General features: G+C 30.5%; 1 protein-coding gene across 2 annotated transcripts in view; it reads left to right on the top strand.

Annotated features, from left to right (window-relative positions):
• The window catches only part of LOC118194435 (putative arginine--tRNA ligase, mitochondrial), a 70,577-nt gene that overhangs the window by 20,510 nt on the left and 35,486 nt on the right, over window positions 1-14,581 (top strand). For both annotated transcript variants that reach the window (XM_035365593.2, XM_035365594.2), the window contains exons 9-13: window positions 7,469-7,542; window positions 7,842-7,948; window positions 8,319-8,414; window positions 8,604-8,664; window positions 9,040-9,113. In XM_035365593.2, the coding sequence (XP_035221484.1) occupies window positions 7,469-7,542; window positions 7,842-7,948; window positions 8,319-8,414; window positions 8,604-8,664; window positions 9,040-9,113 (412 nt within the window). The remainder of the gene's footprint in view (window positions 1-7,468; window positions 7,543-7,841; window positions 7,949-8,318; window positions 8,415-8,603; window positions 8,665-9,039; window positions 9,114-14,581) is intronic.

The following is a 14,581-nucleotide window of genomic DNA, read 5'->3' as shown; positions in this document are numbered from 1 at the left end:
CTGCAGTATTTTCTCAGTAGTTATTTAAAGTTTGGATCTTTCTTACTGTGCAGAAACTTGGTTATTTTAAAGACTTGCCAAGGTTTCTTTCTCCAAAACTTCAATTTTTTTCTCAAAATTACCATCTTTGAGAAATTTTCTTATGTCAGCACCAGTAAAAGCACCGTGTTTTAGTTTGGCAGTTGGTGAGGCTGGAAATTTGTCGCAGAGTATTTGGAACGTTCATTTGGTAAGGCTTGGACAGATTGCTTCAATAAGATCTTTAATTCTAACTTCATATGCAGAGGTAGAAAGAGAACTTTATATTCCAATCTATGTGAACTTTTTAGAGCACATTTTTGGTTCCAATTTCTAATGAATCCCTTTTTGAAGTCTTTCTTTATCCAATGATTTTCACTGTCTTTGCTATCCCATTCAATGAAAAACAAAACAACAACAAAAAAAAAATTATGTACCTTCTCGCTGCTCCATATTATTTTGATTATACTTATTGCTGATTATGGATGTTATTATGATTATGGAGCATCCATATTATGTTGAAAATGCTGTAAATGAACTTTGTGGGTGATGAAACCCTATTCCTTATGGCTTTGGGCTAATGATACCCTATTCATTATGGACAGTTAAGCTCAGTAACTGATTATCTGAATGACCTGAAAATGAAGTTATAAAAAGAAAATGCAGAACTTACAGTTACTGACAAGCAACAATATATTCATTATTGTTGCATTCAACCATAAATGGAAGACTCATCATAAAGAATTTAAGGAAAGTACCAGAATCACAGTATTAGTCCCTGGCAGTGAAAACAAAGATTATGCAAGATGGACTGGACCCACTGCAGTCATCAACAAACATACTGTTTACAGTTACATAGTGCAAATGCCTGACAACACTTTAAAGCACTTTCACACAAATAAGATACGAGGATTCAAGACTGCTGCAACTCATGTTGGTGTATTACACAATGCAGATATTGATTTCAGAGAAGCTGAAAATATTCCAAGAATTATTCCACCAGAAGCAGAAGAATATCATCATGATCGAAAAATTGATGTTCTGTTTCTTGAATCGCTCAAGACAAAAAAAACTCATTGAAATTTTAAGAAAGTATGCCTGTCTCAGATCTGGTATTCCGAAAATCGCTGATATAGGAGAATATAACATCAGACTCAAACCTGAAAGTTTACCTAAAAAGCAGAAGCCAAACTAGATGTCTGAAGTCCTAAAAAAGATTCCTGGAGTTGATAAAAAAATTGGTGAGATATTACAGTTGGTACTAACTGTTGAATCATTAATAGTTGGAACTAATTGTTGAAGCAAAGAGTGAATATGAACATCAGTAGTTTATATGTGGAGAAAAAGCAGAACAGTATGGTTATGACTGCAATTCCTGAACTCCCAGAGTGAAGTTGATGCCTTTCCAATAAAAATGCTATAGACCTAATTTAACAAATGTCAAAGTCCAACTACATTGATCATCTACTTGATCATTTTGAATCTCATCAGTGATCTTAAACAATATTGGCAAATACTTCTAAACCCTGAATGCCAACATTTGTCTTATGACACACTGGGTGCTATAAACTTTTGCAGTTTTATCTGGTGGATTAAAAAATGCCACCACATCTTTTCAGAGGACTTGCCCAACATAAACCCTATGTTGCGTCTTATACTGATGATATAATTATATTTTCCAGTGACTAGAATACAGATCTAAAATAATTTGATGAAACCTTAAGTGTACTAGTAAAAGCAAATTTCAATGTTAATTTCAAGAAATATACTGCAAAGCATAAAATCAAATTCTTAGAACATATGGTTGGTTTTGATTCACATGAACTTAACCCAGAAAAGTTAAAGCAATCCAGAATTTAAAAATTCCTGCTACTAAGAAAGATGTAAGGAAACTTTTAGCACCATTATTATATTACAGATTATACATACTCAATTTTTTTTTTCAACAGCCTAACCTTTAACAGGCCACCAGCCACCGAGGGGTAAAGTTGCTTAACACTGGTAGTTTGGTCTGAGGTTTGAATCCCGCAAACAGGCTGGCTACATGAGTGTTTTCATGGTTTTCCCTATGTACAATGTGTATACAAGCTACTTCCCCTTCAACAGCCCTCCACGAAGGCATCCCTACCCTCAGGCAGATAGCCCTCGAGGCTTCACATTAATCATATAAACCAAACCACAACCTATAACAACGTTGACAAAAAGAAGGACTTCAAACCAGATCACCTGGCTGAAAGAACATGATGAAGCATTTGCTCAGCTGAAATGTGCCTGTTCATCTCTTTGTAGAAGGGAAAGGAAATCAAACTTGACAGAAAAATTTAGAAGAGCCATTACAAACATCATTTTATGTCGGTATGACATCTGCTTGAGCTTATACAATTAATAAACACTTTCTTACAATAAATATGAACTTAAATTAGCCTAAATAGTTTATTTTGCTGTTTACATTACGTACATACAAAAATGCAAACTGAACCAAATGTTATATTTTTAGAACACAACTATGGGAAGAAAAAAAGAAAATTTTGTTTTGCCACACTTTAAATGGACGGCTTTCATTCCAAAGCACATGAACATACATTTAGAACTTGTCCATGATCTTGATGCTCAGGCATGAAATGCAGCATTAAAATGATTCATTTGTCAACTCAAAGTTGAAGCCAACTCAAATATTCAGTGATTGTAGAATAAATTTTATTGTCTCAAAGAGTTATTTAAAAGCTTATACAGTTGAGACGTTGGTATTTACTTGACCAATGAAAGCCTCAAATGAGCAATGAATGTTCCATCAGCTCCTCATTTTGTCACAGTTTTAACTCCCATCCTTTCCTTTAATGGCTGTTTTTGAGAAACGAAATGATTTTTCTGTCATTACACCACATCATTTCATTATTAATTTGGAGTTTAAAAGCATTCCTGAACTTAAATTTACAAATTAAAAAATTAGCATCTGTGAATAGTAGAAATTAGTTATACAGATTTCCCAGCTGTTTAGTGATCAAAAGACTACTTGAATCAGTTGCAAGTCAGGCACAAGTGGAAATTTCTCAGTTCCAATTTATGTATGAATTATTTTGGGCTAATTAATAATGAATACTTGCTGCCTCTTGAGTGGAAAATGGCAAAAGAAATTCACATCTATAAATTAACTGATAATAGAGTAAGAGTGCTGAACTTGAAAACTGTCACACAAAACTGTCTCAGGTGAAAGGAAGAGACCAGTTCATAAACTAGTCCGACTTCCCATGGGTGACTTATCAATTTGATTTCTTTCCTTTTTTTTATTTTATGTTTCATATTTATAGTTTAATTTTCATTTGAGCTGATAATGGGGTCATGGGATCCCAGTGTTACGACTTGTACTGTGTTGCTACCGACCAAAAGAGGCTGCTGCTCTTATTCATAAAACATTAAAAATTATTGATTTCTTCTATTAAATAATGAAGCTTCTATGATTTTGTTTTTGATCGTTTATTATTTCCCTATACTTACTAGTAACTCGATCATTTTTAGAAAAACTCTTTCCTAATTTATTAAATTGCTTTTTAGCTAAAAATATTGTTTCCTAATTTATTATAACTAAATTTGCATAATAAATCAGTTTCATGTCTCTGGTTCAAATATAACATTTTTCTCAAATTTATCTATCAGTGCTTTGTCAGCTACATTTAACTCGTCATTCTCTTTAATTCCTGAAGCACTGAGCTCCCACGATACTTGAGTGTCTGAAGCAGCTATGCAAAAATTTGCTGACTCTGCACTTTTCATGTTAGGTTTGTAAACATCTTGACTTACATGTAAAGTAAATCCGAAAATTGTTGTCAGGTTGCTTGGTTTATTTTTTCAAAAGAAGAGGCTTCAATAATCTGCCGACACATATCTGTCCCAATTTATATCTCTGTATTTATATCACTTTCACAGTAGTTAGCTAAAATTAATCAACAGGACTGCATCTTATTCTGTACTTCTACATTTGCAACAGAAACAAATGCTGTTGTAATTTTTTTTATCATAACTATTTTATGCACTTGAGCTTGACCCTGACACTAAAGAATTCCCCTGAGTTTGTGTGGTATCAACATTATCCGTTTTCAAAAGAATTTTATATTCCTTAGGAAAATTAGTCATATCATGATCTGCTTTCCCACAGAAATAATTTCTGTCTCTATGCTTTTTTACATTTCATCCCCCCCCCCAAATGAAACAAAAATGATTTTGTTAGTTGATTTCAGTTCGCTCATTTATTGCAAACCTTTTAAAATTAGGTCGATGTCGTAACACTTTTTTATTATTATTATTATTATTATTATTATTAGTTTTACACAAAATGCATCATGATCTTTTTACTCCAGATACATATGCATTTGAAACTTTTTTTCATTATATTTATGATAATTTTTAACATTTGCCTCACCCCTCTTATTATTGTTACTTGAAAATGATTTTGAAAAAAGCTATAGTTCATACTTAACTTTTTTATGACAATAAATAAAAATCACATTCACAACCTAAAGTTTGGGATTCAAGTCATGCCTCTGCCTGTTTAACTGCTATTTTCTTCCTTGACATATGCTATTAAATTTGTGGTATTTTTTCCCCCAAAATATTTAATAGGATTTCTTCTTTCAAATCCTTGAGTACGTTTTTGTTCTAAAACTAAAATCCCTTTCATTTAATTGGGGCCCACCAGCGGCCGAGCGGTAAAGTCGCTGAACACTGGTAGTTCGGTGCGAGGTTCGAATCCCGCGAACGGGCTGGCTGCATGGGCGTTTTCGTGGTTTTCCCCATGTGTAACGTGTATACGAGCCAGTTTCCCTTAGAAAGTCCTCCACGAAGGCATCCCTCCCCTTAGGCAGATAGCCCTCGAGGCTTTGCCATAATAACACACACACAACCTTTCATTTAATTGGAAAAAGAGATTAAAGGTTCTACTTTAGTAGGTACCAAAAATGTTAATGTTTTTTCACTTTAAATTAAATTTTTGATATTTTAATTTGAGGTATCCATCTCAACATTTTGATTTTTTACAAGTCTTTCCTATTATTAGCTAATGCTAATTTTGTCTCTAACGGAGAAAGTTTTATTTTCTCTAACTGTAATTTAATTTCCTTATCTGATTTTTGTTCCTTAGTTTATCTTTTCTTTTCCTCTAAAATATTATCAATAACATTTTTCACAAATTCATTATCACTTGCATAAACTTCTGAACTTTCTGTTGAAGCTTCCAAAGTAGCTATTTTATTATTTTCAAAGCAATTCAAAATTATTAATCCATACTACACTGCCATGAGTGCCATTGCATCCTTTTTTAATGATTTAATTGACTTAAGATTCATCTTAAATAAAAATATAACAGTCCTAAATTAATAATTAGAACACAGTAGTTACAAACAAAATCACATCTTACTCAACTTGGACACTATCAACTCAAATTATCAAATAAGAATGCTTGAATGCACAACACTAATTAACAGGGTTTAACATTAAACCTTATTTCAAAAAACCAAAACCACTACTTACCACAATCCAAAAAATGGAACCATCAGTTTTCACTTTGGATTTCCATGCAGCATGCACCCCTACATTATGCACATCACATCCCACTCCTGACACCAAAAATTATGTTCACCTTTCTGTACAAGGGGATGGAAGTCAAACTTCACACTTAAAGAATTTATAGTACTGTAACAAATATAATTTTATTTGACATCTGCTTCAGCTAATACAGTGAATAGATGCATTCTTACAATATACACTTAAATTAACATAAATACTTTATTTTGATCAAGCATAAAAAAAGAAAACACAACTGAACATTACAACTTTAGAGCACAACTATAGGAGGGGAAAAAAGTCATATGTTGTCACACTGCTGAAACAAAATCATTGAAACTTTGGTATTTAAAAGTTGAAATAAATTATTTTAGTGTTTTATGAATAATAGCAACATACTCTTTCAGCTAACCATAACACAGTGGATGTCAAAACAGGGCCATTTGCAGTGCTCAGTGCTGCTCTCCAAATTTTAACTTGCCTTTTATCATTTACACAGATGCTTCATCATACACCATTAGAAGCTTGTTTTCCTCAGAAAGATAAAATATAAAAAACCCAGTAGCCTTCACTAGGAAAAAAGTTTAAAAATATGCTAAAAATAATAGAAAATATGCTGTTAAAAGAAGCTTTTCTGTTATTATTACCTAGAAATCTGAATTTTATTTATTTCACTCTGAATCATCATCAAGAGTGACCGAAACCCTCTCAAGTTTCTCACTGAGTGTTCCTCACAAAGCTATCATTTTCAACTCTGGTATTTAGCATTACAGTGGTTTCATGCAGTGATTACATATGGAAAGGAAAAGATTATATTAATGCACACTCATCTTACTAATTAACAACTTCTCACTGGAAACAATTTTAAACATCATTAACTTTTGAAACATTATGAACATTTTCACTATTTCATTTCAACAAGTTTTTTAACAGCTAAAATGGTAGGCATTAATAAAATATATCTAATACTATGCAATATGATTATTATTAGCTATGGTTTAGTAAAATATGAAGAATTTGATTGATTCACATTATTTTGTTTCTGTGCTTAAGAAAATCTTAAAAGATTTGGATTTAAGGAAAAGAATTTGTTAAAAGGATGTTTACTAAAAATTTTATTTATGTGTATTTCTTTAACTATATTTACTGAAGCATAATATGTTTAGGTTTTTTTCTTTCTTTAGAAGGAAATATGTACTATCAGTTGTGAATTATTTGATATTTGTTGAAAGTGTAATAAAATGTAACAATTTTTGTACTTATTGCATTCATCGATATGTTTAAATTTTGATTTGAGATGGAAAAGTTAATTGATTGTTACATGTTTTTAATGATTAACATTATTGAATTTATGTTGAAATAATTTTAATTGAAATTACTGAGAACTGGTTAATTGAGCTAGAAAGTTCATGATTATTAGAGTTTTCAGTTTTAAGAAATGTTTGCATATGGATTTGATAGGTCTATGAAAGATGAAATCAAATCTTTTAGGAAAGAGGTATCAGAAACCGTTGATAGACATGCACACTTAAACGTGACAATTTCCACATACAATTTCCAAGAAGGGGAAACTACAAATGTGGTGTATTTTCATAATGCAACCTGAAGAGATAGAAGAATGATATAATTTTAATTAAATCTGCATACTAGACAGATATATGTTTACATTGTTTGTACTGTAAACTGTAAATAAAGTGCTATCCTGTCCTACAAATGACTCAGTTACAAGCCCACATTGCATAAGTTAATAAAGAAGATTATGTATGATGAACCTATGTTTTTTTTTTTTTTTTTTTTTTTTTTTTTATTTCCATTTTAATGCTTTTTCATTTAACGTGCATTTTGATATACTTGTATAGTTATAAAATAATTTTATCATTCGTCTGAATTTCAGGAGATTCTGAAGTGTTATCATTGTGGAGTAAATTACGAGACTTAAGCCTAAAAGAAATGAAAGCAACATACCATGTAGGGTATTTATTTGAATTATGTGTCATTTCTTCCGAAATGAAATTTGTTCAAAGTTTAAAACTTTTTTACTATATGAGATTTTTGATTGACATCTTATATAATTAATAAATGTCTTAATATGTATTAAGGATATTTACTATTGAGTATTTTTATGTTTTCATTATTTTTCTATATTATTTACTTATATGAGAATCTTTTATATTCATATTCTGCACTATTGTATTATTTTCTTCCCTAATTATGTAATTTATGAGACAGATACTTTCTTATTTCTTAATAAAATAATTTCTTTTTAGAGACTGAACATTAATTTTGATGTTTTCCATGGGGAGTCCATGTATGCAGAAAATGTCAAAGAAATATTTGATGAATTACAGAAAAAAAATTTAGTTACTTGTGATGAGTAAGAGAAATCATGTTTTTCGCTATTGAATATTTTTACAAAAAGTGTTGCTGAATATAAAACTTCAGTTCTTTGACCTTTTGCTATAATTAATTTGACATGTTTAAAATTAGAATAATTACTTTTTAAACATTCAGTATGGAACATTTTTATACTGCATCTAAAAAAAAAAAATTGCTTTGAATGTTTTGCAACAAATTTGTGATTTTCTGTAAGAATTTAAAAGTGTGGCAAATAAAGAACAAATTGAATTAAATTAAAAATAATAAAATATAAATATAACTTCTAATCTTTAATTTCGAATGGCTCTAAAATCCATGAGATTGCACTTCCCTTTTTATTGAATGTATTGATTGATGTTTTATTTCAGGAATGGTTGTATAGAAATAGTAGTACCTAAACAGAATGGTGAACAAGAAACTGTGGTTTTGAGAAAAAGTGATGGTACTTCACTTTATTTATCAAGGTTAGATAAAGTTGGAATGCATATTCTTTTCTTCTTATTTTCTCTGTTACATACTCAGTGTTTTTATGTGTAGAATTAAGCTGAAATTTTCTTTATTACAACAACATTTTACTGCATGTTCTGATGTCATATTCAGATGTGTCTCAGGTTTTAAAAACTTAATTTGTAAGATTTTTATTTTTTAAATAGGGATATAGCTGCTGCCATTGATAGGATGAAAAAATATCATTTTGATTCTTTATATTATGTGGTAAGAACATTTCACTTTGCATTCTGAAAAATTGGACAGAAGTATTGTGTCAGGGAATACTTATTGCTTTCATTTATATTGCTATTTTCAAAATCATCAATAAATGTGTGTCTTTAGTTAATTGTTTACTTAAAATTTAACTCATTCATAAATTTCATAAAATTTTGCAATTTCTCTTCTATTTTTTAGGAAAATGTGAAATGATGTTGTTATACCTTTTTTCAGTTAAATATATTAAAATATGACAATACTTTTTAGTGGTATAACAGTTCTTATATGTTTTCCAAAAAATTGCAAATATATTTTTTTAAATTTTATTATCACATGTTGCTTTCTTGTATTTGTATCTTTTCAAGTTTATTCTTTTAAGCATAGGTGGATTCAAGCCAAACCAAACATTTCACCTTCTTGAGAAATATATTAACTTCCATGGGATACTCATGGGCAAGGTGTGTTCGCTTTGTTTTAAAATAGCTGTATTCTGTTTAATAAATCTGTAATATTTTTTAAGATGGCAAGCATTTAAATATTTGGTGTATAAACATTTTCAGTATTGTTATTTAAGAAGTTATTTTAATTATTATTATAAAATTTCTCAAAAATGGGTAATTTTTTTGTAAAGTTGATAAAGAAGAAGGCTATAGTGATTAATGTAAGGATATATAGTGAAATATAATATCCTATATAATGATTAATGTAAGGCAGTAGTGATTAATGTAGTGAGTTTTATAAAACAGTGTGTTCTAAATGTGCATGATTAACTTTGATATTTTCAAATTGCTTGTCAAACTGGGGTATTGTTTAATAAACAAACAGTATGGTCTCTTGTTATAATAGTTTTGAGTTCCTCCTAAGGTTTGCAGTTAGAAGCTGTCTTTAATTTGGTGGATATTACAGAAAATAGAATTGTTTCACTTCATCAAATTCAGTGGCTACTTCATACTGCATTTTTAATGGGATTTTAAGTTCGCAGTTTCTTTTTAAATGGAGGACCAAAAATTACCTTCTCATTTAGGACATGTATCAGTTTTCTGTGTGGTTTGTAAATTTATAATGTCTTAAGCCTGGATGATTTACCTGTAGATAAGCATTCAAGGTGAATCAATAAAACAAATGTTAAATGAAAATAAATGAATTACCAGAAAATTTTTGGCACAATTAAGTGAGATAATGGGAGGTGGTTCATGAGCCATGTCACACTTGGTTTATCAGCTGCTAGGGAAAGAACAATTCTATATACAGTATAAAGTCTTTAATCCGGAATGATATATAATCCGGACCTCAAAGCTACAAACTTTCTGCGTGTGCGTAAATGCATAATGTGTTTACGCATGCGCATCATACCTTTACGCATGCACATAATACCTTTATGCATGCGCATAATACCTTTACACATGCGTATAATACGTTTATGCATGCACGTTTAATATATAACGAACGGTATAAGCTAGGCTAAAATTATCTAATTATCTATTTCAGTTAATGTTGCAGATTGCGTTGTTCTTTAATCTTCTAATTGAATCCGGCTTATTATTTTTTGCAGACTGTTAGAGCAGTTTTATAAAAAGTAAGCTTAATAGTAGCTTATAAAAGTAAGCTTGATTATGTCAAAAAGAGTTTCCAATTCTGGAGCTGCCAAAGGATCTAGAAAGCGAAAGCTTGTTTCGATGTCTATCAAACAAAAAGTGGAATTGCTGCAAAAAATTTATAAAGGCATATCCTTTTTTTCTCTAACCATTCCAAAATCTGTTTATCAATTTCATGCTGTTCTGCGCATGGAGGTAGGAAGTAAGTTGGAGTAGCTCTAAACAGGTTTCTCCCGTACCCTGTTCTGAAGCACCGGCGATCCCTACGTGGTGACCAAAACATTGAGTCATTTACCATTAAGTTCAATAGGTTTTGACGCGATCGGATGTAAATATTTTGTAATTACGTCATAAATATACATATATATGTATATATTTTCTTTTTCTACAACACTTCAGAGTCCTAAGTATATGAAAACAACGTATTTTTAAACAACATTTCATTCAGAATGGAATTAAATGCTATACTTTTCGCAGAATGTTTTAGTTTGAATGAAATATTTTCACAAGTTTTCGTTAATTACATTAGAAAAAAAATTTAAGGTAATTCGATTTTATTCGGTTAAGGTACAAAAATTGAGATCAAAGTTTATTGTATTATTAATATTAAAATTATGCATTATTTCTTTTCTATTTATAGAGCTTCTTCCTAAAATACTTTTTTAAATATGACATGATTTTTTGGCTTCTGAGGCATCTTTTAAATCGAAAAATATAAGTCATTTTGTAATTAATGCTCTATTTGGTTCATTTTAAATTAGAGAATTATTAGAAATTAGCAAAATACTTTAAATAGTACTTAACTTTCTCTGAACATTTCTGAAAGAGAATAAAATAAGGATTTTTTTAAAGTATTATTTAAAACTTATAACTGAGTTATTATAAAATGTAAGGGAATAAATTATAAAATGTAAGGGGGGGGCAATTAACTGGAAGTTGATCTGTCAGCACTATCGTTATCTTCAGGGCAGATGTTTTTATTTTATTTGGCTTATAATTCCTTACTAAATGTAGTATTTCATCTCGATGTACTCCGTCTTTGATATGATTTAAAACAAATTCCTCGTCATTATAAATATCACGAATACAAATCAAATAGTTTTCTGGTTGCAATTTTCTAATTTCGGCTATGCGTAATGTATGCTTTACGCATGCACGCGTTGAATGAAATGTTTAATAAAGTAAACAAATAAATATTAAGCTTCTTTTTTTGTAAATTTTGATACCCTTTAGATCATAATTGCTCATTATTTTATAAATTACGGTTTCATATTTTTAATTTTATAATTTCTGCATGCCATCTTACCAGATTTAAAATGATGATCTATAATCATGAAAATTCGATAATCCAGAATCGCCGAAGTCCCGACGAGTCCAGATTAAAGACTTTTGATTGTATTCCACATTTGATTTTTGATTCTTGGCAAATGTACTAACTGCGTGATTATGTGATTTTTCTCTTATGTATATTGAAAATATGAACTTCTCCATAGACAAATAGTGTTCATGTGCTGTAAACATATCGTTTAACCCTTTCCAGCACACTACCTTTTAAAGTCGGAGTTTTGATTAAAAAAAAAAAAAAAGAGGTAGGCAGTCTAATTAGGCCTAAAGGAGTACACAAGTAAAATTTTGTGAAGATAGCACTTATCGTTTTAATTCTGTGGGTGTGCGCAAAGTGGCACACTGATTGAACAGAGCTTCGAAAAGAGTGCTGAAACGAGCATTGTTGTCAATGAACTGACCGATGAGATGCGGAGAAACAAAGAATACACTCTGTCAGTTGTCTTAGATTATCAGTGAGCCTGGTTTGGGCACATCTAGGGTTCACCCTTTTGATTTTAGGCAAGATTTCAAGGTAAAAATTTAAAACTAATATAGAATAAGAAGATTAGCATACAGCCAAAAAATAACATAGCAATTTCTTTTCAAACGATTCCTTTTATACTCTAAAAAAAATTTGGAATATTTCTTTGAAAAATGAGAGTCTTAAAAAACTAAACATGGCTAAAATATAGGGACTGTCTTATGTTGAGCTGCCATCTACTATAAATAAAGAAGCTTCATAATAACCTGCAGTAACCTATAAATCCCTTTTCATTCAAATTTATGTGCGTACAGAAGGAAATATTTAGGTGTGTCCAGACCGGACCCATTGTGCCGCAAAGGTTTAATCCATTTAACCAGTCAACTGTATGTTATTAGAAAAACAGTTATAAATAGAGAAATAATATAAACTTTGAAATTGATATGATAATCTCATCAGATTTCAAATCTTTGCTTAAAAAGTACTTTTTATGCACACTTACTTTGTGTTACATATTTTTACAAACGTTAATGATTTAATAAAGCATCAAAACTGCAGATAAGCAACTTCTTAATCACATAATAAGCTACAGGTTTAAAAAAAAGATTTATTTAATCAGGGTTAGAGAGAAAGGCTAGGTCATTCTTTTGAGTGACTCCTTGCCGACATGATCCTCATAGGGGGATTTAGCGAAAAATAGTCTGACATCATTGTCATGCATCAATTCTGATTTCATGAATTTAAAACTGTAGTTCCCTTCTGCTATGAAATGATATTCTAGTCATGTAGACATTCCACATTAATTTTAGTCATATGTATTTGTTTTTTACGAATGTAAATATTTTTAAAAAAATTTGAATACATTGTTTTTGTAAATTTTCCTTTTAAATTCTGTTTTGTAAAACACCATTTATGTAATATGTTTTTTTACATTACAACAAAGTCCCAAACACTCATGGAAATGAGAAAGAAAGGAATATTGTATTTCATGTTTTCCCAATTTTGAAATCTCCTTAACCTCTGCCCTTTTAAAAAATTAAGTATCCTCTCTAGATGCTGTGAGTAAAGCTATTTTTTCAAATTGAAGACAATACTGTATTTACGTAGCGTATTCGGAAACTAAGTACCGTTTCATTCTAGCGCTGTGGTAGGCGTCCCGCGCATGTGCACTAGTCTTTCTTGTTCACTGACTTTCAATTGTCGCCATTTTGGTTGCTCTATGTTGTGTTTTCAGTTTGCTGTGCACATTGAAAAAGTGTAAGACAATTAGTTCTCCCGCTGACTGTGAGATTAATGCCGTGATTAAATTTTTGAACGCGAGGAATGTTAAATCAGCCGAAATTTATCGTCAAGTGACAGAAGTTTACAGTGAATACGCGATAAGTGATGGAATGGTGAGAAAGTGGGTAAGAATGTTTAACCCGGCATAAGTCGCACCAAGAAAAGTTACTAGAGTGGGCGCGTGGGGTATCACATACCCCAATATTTAAAATACGATAAAAACAGTTTTATTTAGTTTTGAAGTTGTTTTTCTTGTTCTCGTATATTACAAATACGTGAATAATAATTGGGTTTCAAAAAATTAACTTCCAAAATAATCTTAGAGTTAAAATTATGATAAATGAAAATAATAAAAAATAAACATCATGCCTCTAAGTTTCATTGCGTCTCTAATACACAATGTTTATTTTATTTCTTCACACTTTGAACGAAATACATTCATGTTTTCTTGGCACAGAATGTTTTCACATTTTAAATATTGCATTCACGTTCTTCTATCCTTGGCGCGAGGGCAAAAAATTTATCACATCTTTCATACTTTCGAATTTCATGTGTTCGTTTCAATTCTTCGTTGAAACTTCTGCTTTTGTTTTGCATGTAGTACGTCAGTTTTTTTGGTAAAGTATTAATCTCTGATCTTTGTTCAATACTTTTTTTTCATTAATTGTAATGCTAAGTCCTTCAAAAACATACTTGTTTCTGGTTGGTGGATTAGCAGTTGAACGTAATATAATTCAAGCATTTATTACAGCAACATTCAGTGCAGGAAAGAAAATTACCATTGGCCACCTCCTTGTCATTCTGGCAATTGAATAAGCGGCTGACATTTCATCCCCCATATCTACTGCTCCTTTAGTCATATTATAAAAACATATAATTCCTGACGTTTTATTTTCTCCAATAGTATCATCTAGAGTATGATCGTTATATAATCTTGAAAACATAAGAACAGTTTTTCCTTTTTTAGGAACATCAGAAATTAATGTTTATCTTTTTCAAAACCAAAACAGTGTAGAAAATATTCCTAGTTTCATCTTCAGTTTCCGAAATGCAATCTTCATCCCTTTCAAATATTTCTAATAAATCTCACAGGCGTTGCATCTCCAGTTCATAGGGAGTCAGTCTTTTTACCATAATGCAGTTAGAAATTTTTAAGAATTTAATGTCAAGTACTTTAAAAATCATTTGCGAGTAGAAATATTTACTGTTACACTCTAGAAATAAATTTCTGAACTAAATATTC

The sequence above is a fragment of the Stegodyphus dumicola genome, chromosome 9 (assembly GCF_044657685.1).
Source record: "Stegodyphus dumicola isolate Sdum_Otavi_A_Nest chromosome 9, ASM4465768v1".
NCBI classification, from domain to species: Eukaryota; Metazoa; Arthropoda; class Arachnida; order Araneae; family Eresidae; genus Stegodyphus; species Stegodyphus dumicola.
The sequence above is the reverse complement of the archived record's forward strand: the minus strand, read 5'-3'. Positions and strand labels throughout refer to the sequence as shown.